Source organism: Xenopus laevis, chromosome 4L (genome assembly GCF_017654675.1).
Source record: "Xenopus laevis strain J_2021 chromosome 4L, Xenopus_laevis_v10.1, whole genome shotgun sequence".
Classification (NCBI taxonomy): Eukaryota; Metazoa; Chordata; class Amphibia; order Anura; family Pipidae; genus Xenopus; species Xenopus laevis.
Window position 1 is genome coordinate 137329310 of NC_054377.1, and position 25586 is coordinate 137354895.

At 40.4% G+C, this 25586-nt stretch overlaps 1 protein-coding gene across 1 annotated transcript in view; it reads right to left on the reverse strand.

Annotated features, from left to right (window-relative positions):
- Nucleotides 1–7565: 7565 nt before the first annotated feature.
- qars1.L (glutaminyl-tRNA synthetase 1 L homeolog) overlaps nucleotides 7566–25586 on the reverse strand; it is an 85074-nt gene continuing 67053 nt past the window's right edge. Inside the window, exons 14-24 of the mRNA XM_018259102.2 lie at nucleotides 25377–25507; nucleotides 23820–23912; nucleotides 21017–21154; nucleotides 20841–20928; nucleotides 19447–19590; nucleotides 13612–13716; nucleotides 13311–13403; nucleotides 10854–10981; nucleotides 9446–9512; nucleotides 8704–8829; nucleotides 7566–7784 (exon numbers count right to left, since the gene is read on the reverse strand). Of these exons, the coding sequence (XP_018114591.1) occupies nucleotides 7734–7784; nucleotides 8704–8829; nucleotides 9446–9512; nucleotides 10854–10981; nucleotides 13311–13403; nucleotides 13612–13716; nucleotides 19447–19590; nucleotides 20841–20928; nucleotides 21017–21154; nucleotides 23820–23912; nucleotides 25377–25507 (1164 nt within the window). The 3' untranslated portion in view covers nucleotides 7566–7733. The remainder of the gene's footprint in view (nucleotides 7785–8703; nucleotides 8830–9445; nucleotides 9513–10853; nucleotides 10982–13310; nucleotides 13404–13611; nucleotides 13717–19446; nucleotides 19591–20840; nucleotides 20929–21016; nucleotides 21155–23819; nucleotides 23913–25376; nucleotides 25508–25586) is intronic.

The window sequence follows — 25586 nt, forward strand, 5'->3', positions numbered from 1 at the left end:
TAATTGAGCAGCTCTCCAGTTTCAGTAATGTATGTATGTATGTATCTTTTTATTTGTATATCGCTCCGTGACGGCAAAGCACTGTACAGCAAAACATTATTTAGTATTGACAAACAAGGGGTGATTGAAGTAAAAGGTTACAATAGGTGCATTATTAGAAATACAATTCACCTAAATATAACATATAATTACAATACAGATTTGGGGGCAGATTTATCAAGGGTCGAACTGAATTTGAGGGAATTTTCGAAGTAAAAAAATTCGAAGTAATTTTTTGGATACTTCGACCATCGAATAGGATACTACGACTTTGAATTTACTTTGAATTCGATTCGAAGTAAAGTAGTTTGAATATTCCATAATCAAAGTACTGTCTCTTTAAAAAAACTTCGACTTCAATAGTTCGCCAAATTAAATCTGCTGAAGTGCTATGTTAGCCTATGGGGACCTTCTGATGCATTTTTTCTAAGTCTTCACACATCGAAGTAAAATCGTTCGATATTACGCTAAAATCGTTCGAATTGTTCAATCCTTCGACTTCAATATTCTAAGTCGAAGTATTTTAATTCGATGGTCGCATTTCGAAGTATTTTTTACTTCGAAATTCGACCCTTGATAAATCTGCCCCTAAGTGCTCAGTGTCAAGGAAACAAAAGTCTAAATGGGAGGGTAACACAGACAATTTGGAGGGGTAATCTGGTTGCTAGGGTCCAAATTACCCTAGCAACCATGCACTGATGTGAATAAGAGACTGGAATGTCAATAGGAGAGGCCTGAATAGAAATAATAACAATACATTTGTAGCCTTACAGAGCATTTGTTTTTGTTTTTTAGATGGCGTAATTTGAAATCTGGAAAAAGGCAGAAGAAGAAGAAAGCAAATAATTAAAAAAAATATAAGAAAAGAAAACATGAGGGCCAATTAAAGAGTTGCTTAAATTGTCAATAACAGTTCAATAACCTCCCATTTTAATTAAAAAAATGTAATATATATTTATGTTGTATGTCCTAAAGGTGGCCGATCAGCTTCCTAATTGCATTAACTTGGGGTTCTGAATGAGACATGTGACCAGGAATAAAGATGTTATGGCCACATACACGCTCAGATATAGTTGGCCGGTTTGGGCACTTTTGACCACACTACCCTATTGTGCATGCGTTTGATAACCCTGCAATCCTGGTGGATCAAGGATTAATGGCCCCGATAGAAAGTGAAGTTGATTCCCTTACTTTCCACTCTTCTCAGATTGTTTGTCATCCCCAATTATTAAAATATTGTAAAGCAGCCGGTTGTACGATATTGCTCCGTTTGGCCCAGGGTTACCAGGTCTAATTTTCAAAACCAGCCAAAGTCAGCTAAAAAAAACAGCCCAAAACTAGCCAAGAGGCACGTCAAAAGTAGCCCAAAAATAGCACAATATGTGCAGTGAAAAAAAAGTTGAACTACTCCTTTTTCAAATATACTACTCCTGTTTTGCAAATTTTGGGGGTGGGGTGGGGCCCAGGACGTATAGGGGCCCCGTAATACAGATACAATTTCAATAAATACTGGTAAAAAAAGGGCAACCTCTAGACATTTTGGTGGCCAGCTGATTTTTGCCCCAAAATTGTCTGAAATTGAGTCACCTGAAAAGAGTGACGGGAGACTGGGGTACAAAGCCCAAAATCTGGTAACTCCCGACTTCTACACAAGTCAGTCCCATTGCATGCTGGGTATTGTAGTCTTACATTAAACTTGGCAGTTGGCAAATTGTTAACCAAAAACTACATTACCCAACATGCAGTGGGTGACACAGTCTTGGCACATTAGGGCAAGAAAATCCAGCCAGAGGCCGAAAAAGTATCCCAAATCCAAGGCTAGTTTGTACTTTCAAAACCCGCCTGGGCTTTTAAATTAGTAGCCCAATTAGGCTGGAAACCCTCCAACCTGGCAACCCTGCTCTGGCCTTATGGTTGGATAGATACCTATGTTGTCGGGCCTGTGTATGGCCACATTAGGGCATTCAAATTCGGTTGCCACCTTTTCTCCAGGTCCATACAGTCATTGATGTAAGTTATAGGGCTGTATTGTTGATGTAAGTGGTGAGTAGGCAGGGTTAGAGTTGTTGGTGACTTGGTGGGATTGAGGAGAAGCAAGAAGAGGTGATTGTGATGGACTGGAGGAAGGCACAGGGTCTAGGGATTACAAATTGGCAGGCAAAGTACATTACAGGTAGATATGTTATACCAGCCCCCTATTTGGCCTATGAAATGATGTAGCAAAGCTTGGAGGTGTGTTGTTCTGTAGAACATGTGGTGCCAGTAGCAAACCCTCGGTGCATATAGCAGGAGCCCAGCTACGAATGGAGCCTTCTTTTATCATTTTGCTTGGGACCTACATAAAAGTTTTTGAATCAGGAGCACTCCTCTGACTTCTATCCATGCCGTGCTAAAACTTACCAAGCAGCCCCCGGAAGTCCTCATTTAATCGTAGAAGCAAGGAAGATACAGAGCACCAGTGGGATCTATTGCAATAAAAGCAAACTTGTATTCATATCCATATCATTAAGATACAGGTCCTGAAATCATCATTCCCTTACCACAAGCTTGACGCGTTTCGTGGCTACCAGCCACTTTCTCAAAAACCATATGGTAAAACAAACAGCCCTAAAGTATTTAAACTAGGGATGCACCGAATCCAGGATTCGATTTGGGATTTGGCCAGGATTCAGCCTTTTTCAGCAAGATTCGCCTTTGGCCGAATCAAATCCGAATTTGCATATGCAAATTAGGGGTGGGGAGGGAAATTGAGTGACTTTTTGCGACAAAACAAGGAAGTAAAATATGTTTTCCCCTTCTCACCCCTAATTTGCATATGCAAATTCGGATTTGGTTCTGTATTCGACTGAATATTTCGTGAAGGTTCCGGCTGAATCCAAAATAGTGGATTCGGCGCATCCCTAATTTAAACTCTCATTGCAGCCCACCCCTAAAATAATTAACCCTTAATGTAAATTAATTAGACCATTATCCACATAGAATCATCTCATAGAGCAAGGCTGAAAAATGCTTGGGACCTACATGCTAGTTATGTGCTGGCCGGCCCGAAACCCGCAGGTCGGGTGATTTGGGCCCACGACCTCACACTGTTGGCTTCTGTCCCTGAATTTATAGACTCGCACCTGCCCCGCTCCTTTTGTGATGTCATTGCAGGGCGGGTCTATAAATAGAGGGGGCGGAGCAGGCTGGGCCAGGTTCGGGTTAGGAGGAAACAGCAAACTGAACCCGCACAACATTACTACAGGACCTTTCCAGACTGTGGATTCTGGAGTTGCTGTTGCCATAGACAGTCTCTATTTATTGGGTCTCTGTCTACTTGAAATACTACTGCTTATTTCTGAATCCCAGCCCAGGCCCTGATGTAACTGCAGATTGCAGGCTTTACTTGCCCTTTTGCCACTGACTAATGGTGTACGACATGTTGGCTTGCTTCGGCCATATACATTTAACCAGTGTCACTCCCTAGGCATTTATTATTATTATTACAGATATAGGATCCCTTATCCGGAAACCCGATATCCAGAAAGCTCTGAATTACAGAATGGCTGTCTTCCATAGACTCCATTTTATCCAAATAATCCAAATTTTTAAAAATGATTTCCTTTTTCTCTGTAATAATAAAACAGTATCTTGTACTTGATCCCAACTAAGATATAATTAATCCTTATTGGAAGCAAAACCAGCCTATTGGGTTTATTTAATGTTTAAATGAATTTTTAGTAGCCTTAAGGCATGAAGACCCAAATTACGGAAAGTTCCGTTATCCAGAAAACCCCAGGTCCCGAGCATTCTGGATAACAGGTCTCATACCTGTATTATTAATAATCAGAGAAAGGATAGCAGTGCTGATGTTTCGGGCCCTTTTGGGACCAACTATTGAGATGTTACAGAAGCTGACTCCTGCACTAAGTTCCCCCCAGCACACAAACACTTATTATTGTTGAGTAAATTCTCACCCTGTTGTTGTATTGTGATGCTTATGAGAGTGTAAAACCACAGGGCAACACGAGAGCCACGTGTGATGTGCGAGTGAGAATAGAAGCACCCTGCCGAGCAATTTTCCATTCGATTGTTTTGTTGTTTTACATTACCTTTTATTCATACATATTAAATATATTTTGGGGTTTTAGTGAACTTTATTCTACTTGTAGGGAGCAACTGATCCTGAATGATGGGGGATCCATGTAGGAGGGTGCAAGCTCCCCAATAACAGAAATATAGTGCCAATAATATATAGAGAACATTAGTACCAGACATTTGCTGCCAGTACATTTACATTCTAGAGTCATAGCGCCAACTTTTGACAGTATATGCACATTACTAGTACCTTACCTTTGAGTTAACTTGTAGTATGATGTAGAGAGTGATATTCTGAGACAATTAGCAATTGGTTTTAATTTTTTATTATTTGTGTTTTTTGAGTTATTTAGCTTTTTATTCAGCAGCTCTCCATTTTTGCAATTTCAGCCATCTGGTTGCTAGGTTACAAATTACCCTAGCAACAGTGCATTGATTTGAATAAGAGACTGGAACATGACTAGGAGGAGAGGCCGAATAGAAAGACGAGTAATAACTACATTTGTAGTCTTATAAACCATTTGTTTTTTAGATGGGGTCAGTGACCCCCATTTGAAAGCTAGAGAGAATCAGAAGAAGGCAAATTAATAAAAAACTATAATAAATAATGAAGACCAATTGAAAAGTTGCCATTTTATAACATACAAAAAGTTAACTTAAAGGTGAACCACCCCTTTAAATGAAACTTTTGCAGTTACTATTTGTCCAGCGGGAATGTTCTCAGTATTTACACCAATGTCCAGAGCCAACATCAGGAATCATGGGGCCCTATTCAACTAATTAGCAGGGCTCTCCCGCTAGCAGCCTCCAATTATTAACCCATTGATTACCTAGGGGGAGGGTGCTGCCAGCAAGTAGAATGGAGAAAAATGCCTTAAAGGAGAACTAAACCCTAAAAATGGCATATTTTATATACTGAACTTATTATACCAGCCTAAAGCTTCAGCTTGTCAATAGCAGCAATGATCCAGGACTTCAAACTTGTCACAGGGGGTCACCATCTTGGAAAGTGTCTGTGACACTCACATGCTCAGTGGGCTCTGATTGGCTGTTGAGAAGCTAAGCTTAGGGCTCGTCACTAATTATCCAGCAGAAAATGAGGTTGGTCTATAATATAAGATGATGCTACAGGGCTGATTATTAAATTCTGATGCTAATTGCACTGGTTTCTGTGCTGCCATGTAGTAATTATCTGTATTAATTACTAACCAGCCTTATATTGTGACATTTCTATTCTATGTGTACTGTATATTGTGAGTGGGTCCCTAAGCTCAGTAAGTGACAGCAGCACAGAGCATGTGCAGTGAATCAGCAGAAAAGAAGATGGGGAGCTACTGGGGCATCTTTGGAGACACAGATCTTTACTGCTAAAGGGCTGTGGTTGCCTTGGGCTGGTACAGAAGTTAAGAACATACAGGGCAAGAAATCTACTTCAGTAAAGAGCTGCTGTATAGGCCCATTTGAAAAGCATTTATATGAAGTTAGTATGAACTGCTGCCAAAGGTTATTTCTGCAGAGGTTTATTTTCTTTACCATTAACAGTTTTGGAGACGATTGGGGTTTAGCTCTATCTTTTGCCACCCAGTGTGTATGGGTTCAGTCCTCTTTCTAACATCACAGTGCAGAATGGGAGAGCAGCAGGGGGCCATTTGGGGGCGCTCATACACTGTTGCCGGCCCATCTGGGAAAATGGAAGAAACATTTAATACAGTGAAAAAGCTATAAAAGCTGGTTTCACACATTTCAGTTTCGTATCTTGAGGTTGAAAAGGGGAATCACAGGCAGGAAGTGAACCAGTAAGTCTGACATCTGTAACAGGGCAGCCAACTGACATGGTAGCAAGAGGCTGCATCAGGGGTGTAGCTATAGAGGAAGCAGACCCTGCGGCTGCAGGGGGCCCCAGGAAGTATAGGGGCCCCATGAGGCCCTAATTTATATACCATTTCAATAAATATTGGTAAAACAAGTCAACCTCTAAACATTTTGGGGGCCTGAAAAATAATATGCCGTGGGGCCCAGTAATACCTAAATATGCCACTGGGCTGCATATGGTATTACATTACATACAATGTCTCCTCAGACTAATCTCTGCCTACAAATAAAGGAACATGCACCAGGGCATTCCATCTGTCCAGTATGTTGCAAGGGCACGTGGGTCAACGTGTCAGTAGTAAATAAATATGGTCTAAACATGCAGATCTCAATGTCACATGCAGTCCTATAGGGTTTATTAGAGACATTTTAAAGAAGAACTAGGACTGGCCAGATATGGGATGACTTTGACGTAGTTGGCCAGCTTAAATATATTGCAATATATGGACAAACAATGCCTGTTTTGTTTAAAGGGGAAGCCATTTTTAGTAGCTCAAGGCACAAAATGTCCCAATGTCCTAAATATATTGATAATGGGTTGAGTGCAGAGGACCTCTTGTATTTGTCTATATGTATTTTGTATTTTGTGGTCACAACCTCATTGCACCCCCGCCATACATATATATATATATATATATAAATATATATAATATAGGCCTGAACTAGGGGTAGGCAGAAGAGGCAGCTGCCTAGGTCGCAACAATTGGGAGCGCTGGGCAGCTGCCTCTTCTGCCTACCCCTAGACCAGACTCACAGGGCATCGAGCGCAAGCGAACGCCGCTCTGCGTCACAGCGCAAGCGTGAACCACGTCACCGCACATACCTGAAAGCCCTCTGCATCACAACGCATGCGTGTAAGTGCGCCATGTCACCTCGCATGTGCGTGATGGTGGAAGTGGGGGGCGGTCTGGCCGGCTGCATTGCCTAGGGCGTCCAGCTGGCCTGGTCTCCTCTGTATGTATGGCTCACCATATGATTTGGTGTAGAAAAGTGAATCACTGTAACCACGCATTTAAGTGTTCTCTTCCAACAACTATCTGTTCCAGATATCCTGATTTTGTGCTCTTCTTACTGGGATACAGGCAGGGTCGGACTAGGCCAGTTCCGCTCCCTGAATCCTGTTCACATATGCGCAGAAAACCATTTGTTCATGCACGACAGGGCCCCCCAGTCCAACCAGGGTATAATTGGGGTGCCAGGGGCCCCAGAAAACTTTAGGCTACAGCCCCACTCTTGACCCCAATTATTTATATCCAGGGGTCTCTCTGTCACATGAACAATGTGAAACTAGAATGACTAAGCCTAGCAAGTCCTAATTCCAGTTGTACAGTGTTTGCAGTCACCTAATCAGAAGCAATGGAGAGGCCTGGGTGCATGCATGGACTGCTGTTGTCGTTAAAAACTTGGTTGTTCACTGGGGGGAGCACTGTAAGGCAACTTCACCAGACACTGATGGCTTGTCATGGACAACTTTATATATAGCACCACCATGTTGCAATTGGGTCCCAGGGATGCTGGGTGCCATCACTGTTTCCAATAGTTTCAGGGTCTCCCACTGTAATAAAGTGCACGTCCTGTTAAATACGTTCATATTTATTATTTCTTGATTGAAAACATTACTAAAAGTCTGCCAAAGAACTAGCCCCGTTTGTTGATTTGATTTAAGGCAAGCGGTTGTTCTGGATTCCTGTGCAGCCTCCGTAACATGTGCAGGTGGTTTAAGTTCACAGCCAACTGGGAGATCATCACATCTTCCCTGGATCTTCCTTCAGGGTAACAGTCCTGTTGAAGACAATCTGTACAGAAAGGAAAGGACCGTATTTAACCAAACAACCTAATGATATGTTCCTTTAGATACTAATCCATAAGGTGCCCCCAAGCTCTCATATTGTACAGAGATTAGGGATACACCGAATCCGGAATTTTGTTCAGGATTTGGCCGAATCCAAATACCTGGCCGAACTGAATCCTTAAAAGAGAAGGAAAGTCGTCTTGCACTTGGGGTTGCCAAATGTTAGGCACCCCAAGTGATTGTATTGACTTACCTGAAACCCCGGGCTGGTGCTCCTATCAGCAGAAAACTGCACCGGCCCGAGGTTATTCCAGGGAGCACCACGGAGCGATCCTCTTCTGGTTTCTTTCTTTCTTCAAATGCCCCGGGGCAGACGCACGCGTAGTTGAACGAAATAGCCAACTTTTTCGTTAAAGTTCGGCTTTTCTCTCTACTGCACATGCTCAGCCATGCGGATAAAGAGGAAGACGGAAAAGGATCACTCCTTGGTGCTCACTGGTATAACCCCAGGCCGGTGCAGTTTTCTGCTGATAGGAGCACTGGCCTGGGGTTCAGGTAAGTCAATACAATCACTTGGGGTGCCTAACATTTGGCAACCCCAAGTGCACAAAGATTTTCCTTCTTTTTTAAAATCACATGACTGCTCGCACAGTTCTCTTTTCCCCTTCACAGTTATGAATGCACATGCAAATTATGGTTTGGATTTGCTTCTGCCAAATCTTTACACAAAGGATTCGGAATCTGGCTGAATCCAAAAATTGTGTATTCGGTAGATCCCTAATAGAGATAAATATGTTTTGAGGATGGTTCTGCCACCTCGAGTAAAACCCTATTTTTCTTATATGTGTATTTATGCAGTCTCATTAACATAATGCACAACCAGGCTCAAATTAAAATCCACTTGGTGAAGATAATACACTGACCTTTTGCGGAGTAGTGTCTGGATCCACTGAAAAATATCCGAGTCTCTCAAATTGGAACTTGTCCAGGGCTTTGGCATTCTTCACAGACCGATCCACTAAAGCGCTGGGGATTGTCGTCAAGGAGTTCTACAAATAAGAGGAATGAGACGTCAAGATTACGGTTCAAGTTGGTAAAAATAAAGGCTTAAGGGATAAGCCACATGAAGCCAAAGTTTTCAATTGGAAACCTGCATTGAGGATATTGCACCAGCATTTCATGACATACACATTGTGGGCCCAGCATTTCATGAAATACACATTGTGTGTCCATCATTTCATGACATACAAATTGTGGGCCCAGCATTTCATGATATACACATTATGGGCCCAGCATTTCATCACATACACATTGTGGGTCCAGCATTTCATCACATACACATTGTGGGCCCAGCATTTCATGACATACTGTACATATTGTGGGCCCAGCATTTTATGACATACCCATTGTGGGCCCAGCATTTCATGACATACACATTGTGGGCCCAGCATTTCATGACATACACATTGTGGGCCCAGCATTTCATGACATACACATTGTGGGCCCAGCATTTCATGACATACACATTGTGGGCCCAGCATTTCATGACATACACATTGTGGGCCCAGCATTTCATGACACAGTGTGGATCAATGAAGTAACTATGCATTAGCCCATAAATATACCAAAAGGTACAAGTTGACCAAAGCTAATTTTTAAACGTACCAGGTTCAGATCACTTAGGAATCCACCAGGAACTTCAGATGGGTCTTCTGGGCTTTTGTGGCGGAACCTGAAATGAAGACAACATATAAGCACATATAATAAGACAACATTGTCTGTATATTAAATCAGCTTCACAATATCCCTTAGGCAGGCAATGGGTGTCAAAAACCAGTTGTTAGTCCTTTTGCCCACAATGTGTTTTCGGTGGTAGCATATTTGCACAGGTGAAGTCACTGTCTCTGCTGGTGGCAGTTGCTATGCAATGGCAGAACCAATCAAATATTCATTTGGCTGCTCTATCCTTTCCCACATCGTCAAATATTTTAGCATCCAGTTTGCCTTGGCTCACCCTCACAGACAGTCGTTAAACTTTAAAGCTTTCCAGTGGTCTCAAAACTACAAGTGGGAGTGTTTTCCAAGAGTAAAAAAGCAGGGCAGCAGGTTGGGAATCCCAAGTTTATTCCACAACGTGTGTCTGTATGAGGAGTGAAATCGCAGGGGGGACACAGGGTCTCGCAGCTTTGGAAGCCTCATTGTTTTCTGCTCTGGCATCCCTTCTTGTCCCAGCGACCACAAGATAAGTGCTGGGGGGTTTCAGGGATGCAAGACATCAGCGCACATAAATTGTAAAGTGCACAGAAATATTTGTTTGTGCTCACATATGTCTATGAAGATTCTCATTTATCCAGGTCACTATATACAGTATCTAGTAGAATTAAGTCAAGACAACTGGACATGTCCAGTTGCCTTGACTTAATTCTACTAGATACTTGTGCTCACATCATTCAGAATTGGCTTGGACCCACCAACTGCTCCACACAGTGTTTTATTAAAGCTGGCAGGCTGTTAGAAGGACAAGTTGTTCACCGTGTCAAGGGATACTATCATTTTAAGCTCTGTACGTTTTTATGGTTTTATATACGTAAACATTTAAAAAAGTAATATCTGTTGAAGCAGGAACTAATCAAATAGTCCCCATTGGCTGCTCTATCCTTCCCCAAAAACATTTCAGCATCCAGTGTCCCTTGGCTCACCCTACTGACATTGTCTTTCAAAGCTTTCTAAACAAGTGGCAGTGCTTGCCAGGAGTAAAAAGGCAGGACAGCAGGCCGGACATCCCAGTTTCATGCCATCTGCAGCCTTTTAGTGATTAACTATCCATTTGAGAATGTTTTATACAGCTTTGTACACAGTGGAATCAAAAAATACAAACACGAGAATCCCTGCAACATGCTGGCTCATCACTGTCACGCAGGTGACATTTGCCTTCCAAGCTAAACATTACTCAGAGTTGGCCCCTGCTAATTACACATGGGTTGCTCAATGCCAAGTCAGCAGTTCTCCATTTAATAATACCACTTCGATTCTGCTACAGCAAAGGAACAGTTACAATTTGGGCCTGACTTACAGCCTGTCGTACAGACGCACTTCACACAACAGAGGATCAGACACCCAGTGGATGAACGCTTTCGGCTTTTCGGCGACATCAGTCTTCATGCAGGTAACTTCCAGCTCAATCACGGTGCCGGTTTGATCCTAGGTAAGAACACAACCACTCGTGAGAATACCCAGGACCAAGAATAACAGAACATTATCAGGATTCAGCTTTTGTCAGTTGTCGGAGACAGTAGTCCGAGCAACAACACAAGGGTCGTGAGGCTACAATTTTTTTCTATTGTTACTGGCTTAATCTCTTTTCAGGCCTCTCCTGTATATCTTATATTCTACATAAATGCTATATTCCTTCAGCTTGTTGATGCAGCCCTCGCCCTTATTGTAGTAGTTGTAATTCAATCACTTGGCCCCAGAGGTCACCTTTGGTGGGCATATCACAGGAAAGATCTGCTTGTTAGTGATGTGTAGGTTTGGTAAAACCCGACCCGAACCCGCCATCGCTCCACCCGCGCCCGCTCCAGCCTGAATTCCAGGTTCCTTTTTATAGACCTGCCGTTGATGTCCCAAAAGGGGCGGGGTGGCGGCTATAAAAGCGGAATATTGGAAGTCGGAAGCCAGCAGTGTAAGGTGGTGGGCAGGGAGAGCAAGAAGAAGAGCTCAACCCAACCCCGACCGATCCACGGGTATCAGGATGGCCCCCACATCTCTACCGCTAGTTTGGCACGGTCTTATAATATATATAGCCATCTTAAGCATATGTCTAAGTCAACAAGCTTTAACCCTGATTAAGAATCTTTTCTGAAACCATGGTCCAGTTATATATGTACATATATTTCAGTTATATATTGCCAACAGGTTTTTAGACAACCAGTAGCTCTGGATGGTAAGTATACGCCATGACGTCTGTATGAGGAGTGAAATCGCAGGGGGACACAGGGTCTCGCAGCTTTGGAAGCCTCACTGATTTCTGCTCTGGCATCCCTTCTTGTCCCAGCGACCACAAGATAAGTGCTGGGGGGTTTCAGGGATGCAAGACATCAGCGCACATGATACATTGTAAAGTGCACAGAAAATCCTGTTTGTGCTCACATGATTAAATAGAACATAAATAAAACTCAGTTTAGAGCAGTGGATGGGTCCAAGCCAATAGTTAATTTGCTACTGCTCTACATTGAGTTTTATTAAAGCTGGCAGGCTCTTAACAGGGCAGGTCACTCCCAGCATCAAGGGATACTATCACTCTAAAGGGGTTGTTCACCTTTGAGAGTGTTATTCTGAGACAATTTGCAATTGGTTTTCATTTTTTATTATTTGTGGTTTTTGAGTTATTTAGCTTTTTATTCAGCAGCTGTCCAGTTTGCAATTTCAGCATCTGGTTGCTAGGATTCAAATTACTCTAGCAACCATGCATTTATTTGAATAATGACTGGAATATGACTAGGAGAGGGGCTGAACAGAAAGATGAGTAATAAAAAGTAGGACGTATAACTTTTAGCAGTATGGAATAAACTTCGTTTTTACCTTATCGGCTGGCTCCAGGAGTGCGTGTTCATTTTTTTTGGTTGTGAATTCACCTCAAGCTATGGGTTCGGGGCACGGCACCTGAGCCAATCGCCGAACTTGGTGAGTGTGAAACAAAGCTGATTTTATTTACGTTACATATTTGCACGGATTGTGTCCGAAGGTGATGAACCTGGGGCTTTTACACCCAGGTCATTGCCCCTATCGGGTGAGCTGCAGTTCTACTTTATTTTGCAGCTTAAATTGTAATGCTCAGGATTTATGCTTCCGAGCTAATATTTGTTTAATGAGTTTTTTACAGAGTTTGGGGATTAGAGCCGGCTACACATATTCTTAATAAAAAGTAGCAATAACTATAAATTTGTAGCATTACAGAACATTTGTTTTTTTTTTAGATGGGTGACCCCCATTTGAAAGCTGAAAAGAATCAGAAGATGGCAGCAAATAATTCAAAAACTATAAAAAGAAAAAATGAAGACCAATTGAAAAGTTGCTTAGAATTCACCATTCTATAACATACTAATAGTTAAGTAACAGTTTAACCAACTGTATTATTTCAGGAACACAAATACATGTCTGAGAGCCAAAGCACTGCTTTCATACTATATTGCATTTCTTAAAAAGGGAAAATGTATCCACTTTATAATCTTCCATTTACTTTCCACCCAAAAAGACAAGTGTGAGGGTGTAATTTGTGATATGTGCATCGCCAAGTCATTCACCATACAAATGTCAAGTACAAATACTTTCAATGTATGGCCAGTAGGAATATTAAAGGTACTAGCTTATATGGACTACTGCAAGCAGTAAGGCAGCTTTCACTCATAATCAAAGACTACTCTGTGCACATAGTTATAAAGTGTCAATATAATTGGCGTCACATACAAGAACTTTGTGTTCATTAAAACAGTGTGGAGTCACTGGGCACTTTTTATATGTAAATACTCACCTTTACAATATTTTGCACGGAGATAACATAGCCAGCGTGCCTTAAGCCTACCGGCTGATCTGGGTTTAGGCGCTTATATCCTTTCTCCATTACCTAAAAGAACACAATTAAAAGATCAGCTAAACTAATGGATTTTGTAGCCTCTAAATGTCCTCTAATTAAATACACTGCGGGTCCTGTTTATCAGTAACGTGACAAATAGCCGACGTCTAATCCTCAGGCAAATGCAATTATCCTAGTATCTCACCGTGCCCTGGGAAGCCATCGTCTAGTTACAGTTCTGTCCCAGCATGCCCCTTACCTCTCTGAAATCCGACTGCTCGATGTAAACGGTGGAGGAGAAGGGAACGGCGTGAAAGCCTTTAGATTCATCCGCTGGGAAATTTGGAACAGAGACGTCGATGGCCTGCAGCAGAGACAGCAATCAATAAGTGCATTATGGAGATACATTAGTAAAAAGGAGGAACATTGCAGGTCATGTATAAACAGTGTTCATCTCAAATAAAATGGTACACTACAGGACAACATGAATGGGGCTGGAAGTAACTGGCCGCTCACTTGGGAAAACAGGTTTAAAAGAAATGTTCAGTATTAAAATAAAAACTGGGTAAATAGATATGCAAAATAAGAAATGTTTGTAATATAGTTAGTTAGGCAAAAATGTAATGTATAAAGGCTGGAGTGACTGGATGTGTAAAATAATAGCCAGAATACAACTTCCTGCTTTTCAGCTCTCTAACTCTGAGTTAGTCAGCGACTTGAAGGGGGGGCCACATGGGACATAACTGTTCATTGAGTTTGAAATTGATCCATAGCATTCAGCTTAGATTCAAAAGCAACAGTTATGATGCCATGTGGCCCCCCTTATAGTCACCGACAAACTCAGAGTTAGAGAGCTGAAAAGCAGGAAGTAGTGTTCTGGCTATTATGTTACACATCCAGTCACTCCAGCCTTTATACATTACATTTTTGGCTAACTAACTATATTAGAAACAGTTTTTATTTTGTATCTATTTACCCAGTTTTTATTTTTACACTGAACTGTTCCTTTATGCAGGAATAGAACTAGGGGACTGATAGGGCCTTGGTAGACAAACATAATCGTCCCACCTCTAAAGCAAGCATGGAATAGGAACTAGGCTACAAACCTGGAGGAGGCAAACACAGAGCCCTGCTAATTGTAGTGCCTGTAACAGAAGGAGCTGTGCAAGAGGTGAAATAGTGCAGGGAAACAAACGACCTACACGTTGGAGCTCTCACGGCTTGGCTCTAGCAGCCCTTCTTGTCCCAGCACCTACAGACAGGCTACCGGGGGGTTTCAGGGATGCAGGTGCTACAAAATCAACTTATTCCCATGCACTTTTTTTGTTAAAGGGGTTGTTCACCTTTAAATTATTTTTCAGTATGATGTAGAGAGTGATATTCTGAGACAATTTGTATTTGGTTTTAATTTTTTATTATATGTGGTTTTAGAGTTATTTTGCTTTTTTAAATCAGCAGCTCTCCGGTTTGCAATTTCTGCAATGTGGTTGCTAGGGTCAAAATAACCCTAGCAACCTGAATTTATTTGAATAAGAAACTGGAATATATACAGGAGATTTCTGAATAGAAAGATGAGTAATAAAAAGTAGCTCAAACAATACATGTGTAGCCTTACAGAGCATTTGTTTTTAGATGGGGTCAGTGACCCTCATTTGAAAGCTGGAAAGAGTCAGAAGAAGGTGGCAAATAATTCAAAAACTATAAATAAATAACGAAGACCAATTGAAAAGTTGCTTAGAATTCTAAAACATTCTAAAAGATAACTTAAAGGGGACCTGTCACCCAAAATTTTTTTTTCAAAATCCTATTTTATCACATTAGTCAGTAAAAATGAATTTTAATTACACTATATAAATTATTTGAATCTTGTTTCCTTCAGTCTGGGAATTTATAATTATAGCAAGCAGGCAGGAGCCATTTTGTTGACACTGTTATTAAGACAAGCCTTGTATCATCTCAGAATCCTGTTTGTGTACCATAATGGGGGACCTGATGTCCATCCCCATGCATACCGCCCAACTGTCCCAGAAAACAGCCAGAAAAAGAAACAAAGTTTCTAACTTAATTGGCTTTTAGCAGAGAGCACAGAACACCTAACAGGTTCAAATAAGATACTTTGTAACAATTTTGAGACACAAAAAAACAGTTTAGATAAGGAGAATTATTTTCAAACTTTCATAACCTGCCAAATTTTCTAAAATGAACATGGTAATTAGAGGGTGTGACCACAGAAAGGGGCGTGGCCAATAAATTTCGCTGCGCTACATGCGGAAAACATTTTTGTCCCTTTTTTTACTTCCAAAATGTTGGGAGGTATGTCCATGCCCTGGCTACACAATTAAATGGTGAAGAGAACTGGGGGGTTTGTGAGGAGAGCAGTGACATCTAGGAAGTGCTAAATTGAAAGTGAAAGCAATTGTCTGCCCCGCCTTTATGCCTAAGGCATAGAGGAGGGGCAGACAATATTTGATTGACAGCTGAGATTTTTAAATGAGCTTACAACAGCTATGAATGCTTTAATAAAAATAGAAATTGGATTTCGTGTTCATTTAAAAAAATGACTTTTATTATACAGATTTTTGTGTCTGGGCAACAGGTCTACTTTAAAGGTGAATCATCCCTTTAAGAAAACATTATCCCCTGTCAAATCAGACCCTCATTGTCTCCCAATGTGAAATGACCAGCTGGTTCCCTGGCTGCACTGGGGAGGTTCTACCCTACTGAAATCTCAGTTCCTCTACAGGTACTGTATATAAAGCTTTATTTGTACATATGGAGCACAAAGCTCATGATTCAGTTCATAGGCTTAAAAATAAGCTTAAACCTTATAAAAACAGCAATTACATACAGGGTATCCATAGTAGATGTGTCACAATGCAGCACACACTGTATACAAACAATTAGTGGGCCTGTATACAGTACAGTGCTTAGTCCACGGGAATACCTATTCAGACATAGATTTATGATATCTCTTTCTATTAGCTAGTGGAAATTCTTCATAGAGTTCCATATAGAGAAAACCACACCCCAGTGACCACTTGTGGTATACAAAACCCCTTAGAGCACACCTCCAAGGAGCTTATTATACAATAAGTGGTCTATGGCAGGCATTAAAAACATTTATTATGGCCAGACAGAAAGACAATGGATGTGTAACCAGCAAAAATTTCCTTTAGACCAGTTGCTTCCAAACTATGTGTCAGGAGCAGTGGCAAGGAGACTGAAACATAAATCCCTCTTTACTATAATGTTCTAGCCAATAGCCATTTGTCCCACATCTTATCCCAATCATGGCTTCTTCCCCCTTTCAAACTGCTGATTTGGAACCCATGAGGGCAGTGTCCAGCTTCTGCCTTAAAGGAAAACTATACCCTGAAAATGAATACTTGAGCAATAGATAGTTTATATCAAATTAAGTGGCATATTAAAGAATCTTACCAAACTGGAATATATATTTAAGTAAATATTGCCCTTTTACATCTCTTGCCTTGAGCCACCATTTCGTGATGGTCTGTGTGCTGCCTCAGAGATCACCTGACCAGAAATACTTCAACAGGAAGAAGTGTGGAAGCAAAAGACACAACTCTGTCTGTTAATTGGCTCACGTTTGTTTGGTATGTTTGTGTGCACCGTGAATCATACGATCCCAGGGGGCGGCCCTTATATTTAAAATGGCATTTTTTCTATTTATGATTGACCAATGACACATACTACTAAAAAAGTACATTATCATGAAAATGGTTTATTTAGATGAAGCACATGAACCTTTTTATTCAATGTATTTTTAGAGAGACCTACATTGTTTGAGGGGTATAGTTTTCCTTTAAGAGCTGCAGACACATAGCAAGTTGTATAAAGCTCAGTTAAGCAAGAGACACTTATTTTGCAGCTGCATTTTACCTGCACATGAAGCTTCTAGGCAAGGGCAGGGCAACCCTCATCCAGTTTGTGCCATTTTGCTAAATGTATTTCTCATACACAACATCTCTCTGCCTCCCCTCTGTGCTCTGTCTGCTCAGCAGGAAGCGTGGGACTGTTTTGTCCAAATAGGCTCTATTATTTCTAGCCCAGCAAACATGATAAAAGCACTGGGAAGCTGCAGGCAAAAAATGATTCATATGGAGACTCCACAAAAGTAAATTCCTTATTGACCTCACTGTACACACTGTGATTGCAGCTGAATAAATAACAAGCTGGCCGTATAATAAATCCTAATATTATCTGTACAGACTTTCCTATAAATACACATCTGAAGAGCCAGAATGGGCCAGATGCTGAAGACGTTGGTGTCAGAACAACCTGTTCTTATTGAAGGACAGGGTACAAATTTTATGCCTTGGAAGCCAGGCTTTATATCCTTAAAGGGGCAGTTTCTAAAATGGCTCTATAGAGCTTTATAATTGGATAGTTCTGCCAACTGGACTGTAGAGCACAGCTCCATGATAAAGGGCCTTTTATCTTGCCTTGTTGAAGAAGATGACAAGTAACCCATCAGCTTTGTGAACAAGGTAAATGCAATCCGGTTGATATCAATGGCTGGTACAGGTATGGGATCAGTTATCTGGAAACCTGTTATCCAGAAAGCTCTGAATTACAGAATGGCTGTATCCCATTTTATATAACTAATCCAAATTATTAAAAACGATTTCCTTTTTCTCTGTAATAATAAAACAGTGCCTTGCGCTTGATCCCAACTAAGATATAATTAATCCTTATTGCAACAAAACCAACCTATTGGGTTTATTTAATGTTTATATGATTTTCTAGTAGACTTAAGGTATGTAGATCCAAATTACAGAAAGATCCGTTATATAGAGGACTCCAGGTCTTCTGCATTCTGGATAACAGGTCCCATACCTGTACTTGCTTTGCCATAGTACAGTGGACCTGTCACCCAGACATAAAAGTTGTATAATAAAAGTCCTTTTCAAATTAAACATGAAATCCAAATTCTTTTTTTTATTAAAGTGTTCATAGTTGTTTTAAACTCATTTAAAAATTTCAGCTGACAATCAAATATTGCCTGCTCCTCCTCTATGCCTTAGGCCAGGGTTCCCCAACCTTTTGAGCCCATCAGCAACATTCAGAAGAAAAAAGTGCTGGGGAGCAACACTAGCATGAAAAAAGTAACCGGGGTGCCAAATAAGGGCTGTGATTGGCCATTTGGTAGCCCCTATGTGGATTGTCAACCTACATTGAGGCTCTATTTGGCAGTCCACCTGGTTTTTATACAACCAAAACTTGCCTCCAAGCCTGGAATTCATAAAAAAGCACCTGCTTTGAGGCCACTGAGAGCAACATCCAAAGGGTTGGAGAGCAACATGTTGCTCACAATCTACTGGTTGGGATCACTGCCTTAGGCAATTACTTTCACTTTCCATTCAGCACTGTCAATCAAATATTGTCTGCCCCTCCTCTATACCTTAGGCATAGAGGCGGGGCAGACAATTACTTTCACTTTCAATTTAGCACTTTCTAAATGTCACTGCTCTCCCCACATTCCCCCAGTTCTCTTCACCATTTAATTGTGTAGCCAGTGTATGGGGATGGACATCAGGTCCCCCATTGTGGTGCACAAACAAGATTCTGAGATGATACAAGACTTAATAACAGTGTTCACAAAATGGCTCCTGCCTGCTTGCTATAATTATCCCAGACTGATGGAAACAAGATTCAAATAAGTTATACAGTGTAAGTAAAGTTCATTTTGCTTGACAAACGTGATAAAATAGGATTTGGAATAATTGTTTTTGGTGACAGGTCCCCTTTAATTCATAACCCCCAAATGTCTTGTTTAATACCAAACACATGACAGCAGCAGGGAGAATATACCTGCTGGACTTTACCCATGCTGCTCTGCTGGTAGCTGAATGTGCTCCATTACTTTCCTTTAGGGAACACTGTAGGTCCAATATAATATAATATAATTAAACCATGAATGTAGGTGCTGCAACACAGAATTCTCATACTTTTATAGGTGGCTGAGGAGTAGGACCTAAGCACCCTGTGTGTTCTCTTGCACCTCTTAATTTCAAAAGGGTTTTGGGGTTTAAAAAGTTACCTCCCCATTCGATAATTAATCATCAATACTCACTTTATCCGCAGGGAAATTTGTTATGGTTACTTTCAGGGGTTCCAGCACTGCCATTATTCTCGGGGCTGTCTCGTTCAATACATCTCTGACGCACGCCTCCAGCAAGTGTGGCTCCATCGTAGTCTGTGCAACAGTCACCCCGACCTAATAATACAGGTTTGGGATTCATTATCCGGAAAGGCCAACTTTCCCACAGACTACATTTTTAACAAATAATTTGCATTTTTTTTAAAATTTCCTTTTTCTCTGTAAAAATAAAACAGTACCTTGTACTTGACCCCAACTAAGATATAATTAATCCTTATTTAAGCATTATATAATGCTTAAAGGGGTGGTTTACCTTTAAATTGACTTGTAGTATGTTATAAAATGGTCAATTCTAAGCAACTTTTCAATTGGTCTTCATTATTTATTTATTTTTTCAGTTTTTTAATTATTTGCCTTCTTCTTCTGACTCGTTCTAGCTTTCAGATGGGGGTCACTGAACCCACCTAAAAACAAATGCTCTGTAAGGCTACAAATGTATTGTTATTGCTTTTTATTTGTTATTACTTTTATTCCTCATCCTCTCCTTTTCATATTCCAGTGTCTTATTCAAATCAATGCATGGTTGTTAGGGTAATTTGGGCCCTAGCAACCAGATTGCTGAAATGACAAACTGGAGAGCTGCTGAATAAAGGGATAAAACTCAAAAACCACAAATAATAAAAAATGAAAACCAATTGCAAATTGTCTCAGAATATCACTCTCTACATCATACTAACAGTTAAAGGGGTGGCTCACCTTTAAGGTAACTTTTATTATGTTATATATAGAACAACCAATTCTAAGCAATTTTCAATTGGTTTTCATTATTTATTATTTTTAGTTTTATAGTTATTTCTCTTTTTCTTCTGATTCTTTGCAGCTTTCAAATGGGCGTCACTGACTCCCTTCTAAAAAAAAACCGAATGCTCTGTAAAGGCTACACATGTATCTACTTTTTATTACTGATCCTTATATTCAGAGTCTCTCCTATTCATTTTCCAGTCTCTTATTCAAAACAATGCATGGTTGCTAGGGTATTTTGGGCCCTAGTTACCAGATTGTTGAAAATGCAAATGGAAGAGCTGCTGAATAAAAAGCTAAATAACTCAAAAACCTTCAATAATAAAAAATAAAAACAAATTGCAAATTATCTCAGAATATCACTCTCTACATCATACTAAAAGTTATCTCAACGGTGAAAAACCCCTTTAACTCAAAGGTGAACAAGCCATTTAAATGATTTTTTAATAAATCCAAAATCCAATACATGGAAAGACCCATTATGCAGAGAATCCCAGGTCCCAAGCATTCTGGATAACAGGTCCCATACATATTTGTGGAACAATAATATGCATTTAGATCCATACCCTTGCACAGAAGTTATTAATGGCTTCTGGGGGGAATCCTCTGCGGCGTAAGGCTGTCAGTGTGAAGAGACGAGGGTCATCCCAGTCCCTAACACAGAATATTCACATTCAATTATTATTTTTATCCTTAAAAGCCAATGAGTTGTGAGACTAGAAAGCAAACACTGCCCCAGTACCTGACAGCTCCAGTTTCTACCAGTTTGATGATTTTCCTCTTTGATACGACAGTGTAGTGAAGGTTCAATCGTCCATATTCCCACTGCACAGGGCAGTAAACATCTAAGGCATTACACAGCCAGAAATAAGATGATCGCCTGGGGAAAAGAATACATACTTAATATCTCAACAATATTCTCAGTGGGTGTTGACAAATGATGATTTGGTAGGATATCCTAAATGGACACGGATGACCTGCTCTAATATAATATATATCAGATATACATTAAACAATGGCACTATATAAATAGTAATAATCATCATCCAGTGAGCCAACGTTAAAGGGTGGTTCACCTTTGCGTTAACTGTTAGTATGTTATAGAATTCTTTTTTTTTATAGTTTTTGAATTATTTGTATTTTTTCTTTCCAGCTTTCAAATGGGGGTCACTTTTTACATTTGTTATCACTACTTTTTATTACTCGTATTTCTATTTAGACCCTTTCCTTTTCATATTCCAGTCTCTTTTTCAAATCAATTTGGACCCTAGCAACCAGATTGCAGAAACTGCAGAGCTGCTGAATAAAGAGCCAAATAACTCGAAAATAGGGATGCACAAAATCCACTATTTGGGATTCGGCCGAATCCCTGAATCCTTGGTGAAAGATTCAGCCGAATACCAAACCGAATCCTAATTTGCATATACAAATTAGGGTCAGGAAAGGAGAAAGTGGGAAAAAATCTTGTTTTGTGACAAAACGCCATGTGATATCCCTACCCAACCCTAATTTACATATGCACAAGGATTCGGCCGAATCCAAATCCTGCTGAAAAAGGCCGAATCCTGGCCGAATCCCGAACAGAATCATGGATTCGGTGCATCCCTACTCGAAAACCACAAATAGTAAAAAATTAAAACCAACTGCAAATTGTCTCAGAGAATCACTCTCTATATCATACTGAAAATTAACTCAAAGGTGGACAACCCCTTTAAAAAGTAAAAAAATAATCCAAAGCCCAGAGGATACATTCACGGTAACAAAACCTAGGAAGTTGAAATATTCTCTTTACAGCCATATTTAGCTAGTAACTCTCTAATGCCATCAAGCTACTTCCTTGGGCTGCTAGGCAATGCAGCATTTCGATTACTTGAAGTTGCACATATTTGAGGGCCAAATTATTTTAAAATAATGATGATGTCTTCAAAGACGTCTATGGATCTCTTCTCCAGACAGGGAGTCAAAAAATCCCTTATGGGGCCACATCTGTAGTTGGACAAACTGTTTTAAAGGAGAACTAAACCCTAAAAATTAGCTTATTGCACCAGCCTAAAGTTTCAGTTTGTCAATAGCAGCAATGATCCAGGACTTCAAACTTGTCACAGGGGGTCACCATCTTGGAAAGTGTCTGTGACACTCACATGCTCAGTGGGCTCTGAGCAGCTGTTGAGAAGCTAAGCTTAGGGCTCGTCACTAATTATCCAGCAGAAAATGAGGTTGGTCTGTAATATAAGCTGATGCTACAGGGCTGATTATTAAATTCTGATGCTAATTGTACTGGTTTCTGTGCTGCCATGTAGTAATTATCTGTATTAATTACTAATCAGCCTTATATTGTGACATTTCTATGTGTACTGTATATTGTGAGTGGGTCCCTAAGCTCAGTAATTGACAGCAGGACAGAGAATGTGCAGTGAATCAGCAGAAAAAAAGATGGGGAGCTACTGGGGCATCTTTGGAGACACCGATCTTTACTGCTAAAGGGCTGTGGTTGCCTTGGGCTGGTACAGAAGCACAAAACATAATGTACAACATTTCTACCTACTTCTTTAGTTTAACTTTCCTTGTCCTTTAAGGAGTTCCTAACACAATAGGAGGTCTATGGGACTGTTTTCAATGGAAACAGTACAGGTATAAGAGTGCCTGTAACAGAAGGAGCTGTGCAAGAGGTGAAATAGTGCAGGGAGACACACTGCCTGCACATTGGAGCTCTCACTGCTTGGATCTAGCATCTCTTCTTGTCCCAGCACCTACATACCAGACTGCTGGGGGGTTTCAAGGATGCACATTTACGATAATCAACTCAGAAAGAATTTCCGTGGCTGCTTCTTGGAAGACAGTTTTTGCAATAGAGAGCAGTGGCTTCATGGCACTTTTGCAGTGAAAAATCACTCATTTTCTAGCAGTTTTTCCTTTAAAGGGATGGTTCACCTTTAAGTTAACTCTTAGTATATTATAGAATGGCTAATTCTTATTCATTTGGCCTTCATTTTTTCTTTTTATATTTTTTTCATTATTTGCCTTCTGACTCTTTCCAGCTTTCAAATGGGGGTTCACTGACCCCCATCTAAATAAACAAATGCTCTGTAAGGCTACAAATGTATTTCTATTGTGACTTTATATTACTCATCTTTCTAATCAGGCCTCTCCTATTCATATTCCAGTGTCTTATTCAAATCAATTCATGGTTAATAGGGGAATTTAGACCCTAGCGACCAGATTACAGGAACAAAAACTGGAGAGATGCTGAATAAAAAGCTAAATAACTCAAAAACAACAAATAAAAAATGAAAACCGATTTCAAATTCTCTCAGAATATCACTCTCTATATCATACTAAAAGTTGTTATTTAAAAAGTGAAAAACCCCTTTATATGAATTCATATTTATCAGAAGTAATGGCTGTTGTTAGCTCTGTCTGTCTGATAGCTGAGCCTATAGCGGAGAATGTAATGTGCAAATTAAGGCAGAACAGACCACAGAATGCCAAAATTAAAGTTCAAACATGCTGGCTGGAGAAAGGGCATCTGCCCCCGAGAAACTTACCTAGCCTGAAACTCCTTGGTGCACAGAGAGTGAGTTATATGTTCAATAGAATCACAAAGACAGTGAGTGTAGTCGTAGGTTGGATATATACACCTGCAAACCGAACAAATTCTGGGTGAAAAACCATGGAATCAACAACAGGTTTTGTGTAATTAATTGAACTGTAACTTAAGAGCCCTCTAAGTATACTAGTTATGGCCGACTGGCAGCTGACAATTACATTTGTGAGAAAAGGAAAGTCTTGTGATGCTGTTCTTCTCAGATAATGGGTGAGCAGGGAAGACCCATCTGATGTTTCTCTGGTCAGTTCTAAGCAGAACAACAAGCCTTTCCACATCTCACTTAATTTTCGACCAATATGACAAGCACATGGTGCTGTTGCTTCAAATTCATTACATTGTAAACAAAAAAAAAATAAAGAACAACTGTAAAAGTGTTTAAAAGTGCACACTATTTCCTGACTCTTCATATTTTGGAGAAGAAAGCTAGGATTTGTGTGAGAGATGAGACGGGGCAGCCCGAAACACCGGTTCTGCTCTCCGAAACACACTCTGGTTGTCTCTGGCACCTCTTCTTGTCTCGGGATCTACGGAAAAGACATCCGAGGGGTTTCAGAGATGCTGGATATATTTTGACTAGTGCAGGGATTATTCCATTTGCTGAAAACTAAATGTAACCCCATGAAAAGAGCTACAATAACCCAGTTTGCTCTGAGTCAGAAATGGAAGACTTTAATATGTGTAATTGGCGCTGCCCAACAAAGAGGCCTTAAGATCTGACCTGCTGCATTTGTGCTTAAAGTGTTTGCCTGGTAAGGAAAACTGTATTTAAAATTCTACTAAACCTTAAAATACATAGATGGGATGAGGGAAAATATTTTATGAACAGAGAATTGTTTGTTATTTGAGGCAAGTGCAAGCCCTTAATATCTCTGATATCTGTAGCTGGCATACAGGTTGGAGAGGAGGGCGAATCAGAGTGCGATGTCAGGTGCGAATCCCTCACAAAAGCTTAAGTTCAAACTCAAATAAATGGAAAGCAGATGCAAAAGCACAGCAGAACAACTGCACTACCTTCAGCCTAGATCTAGCCTGTATGTAACCCCTATTCAGTTGTATGTGCACTCTGAGAAGCACCCTATAACTCCCTCACACTACTCTACACCCTGACCATTATACGTTTGTAACTTGTACATGAGTAGCATCTTTATAGTGAATAAAGTAACCCCTGTTGTAAAACATAAGGATATTATAAGTCACCAACGAGTTCCATGACCATATAAAGAATTGTATTCATTCATGATTCAGCAAATGAACATCTGTATAATATATATTTGAATTTCTTAGTTAGGAAAAACAACTTTGGGGTTATGTAATAAAAGGCAATGCGTTTGCCCACGAACAGTAACCTATAGCAGCCAGGATTTACTGTTCACATCTTGTCAGTTGCTATTGGTTACTGCTCCTGGGCAAACATAGTGCCTTTTATTACATATAGGTGTATAACTTTTAAATATGGTTCGTCTTAACCTAGTTGCTTCTATGATAAGGCACATACCATTTGTCCCCAGTTCGGTGATGTGGTGTGTACTTGATCCGATATGCCACTGGATCCATTTTCCCATCTTCCATTATGAGCTTCATCCTCAGTGTCGCCTCTCCCTCAGCAAACTTTCCCTTTTTCATACCCTAGAAAAACCACATAGACAGCTTGTGTTGGCTACACAGACACACACTGTTTAAAGGGCATGTAAAGGCAAAAAAAATA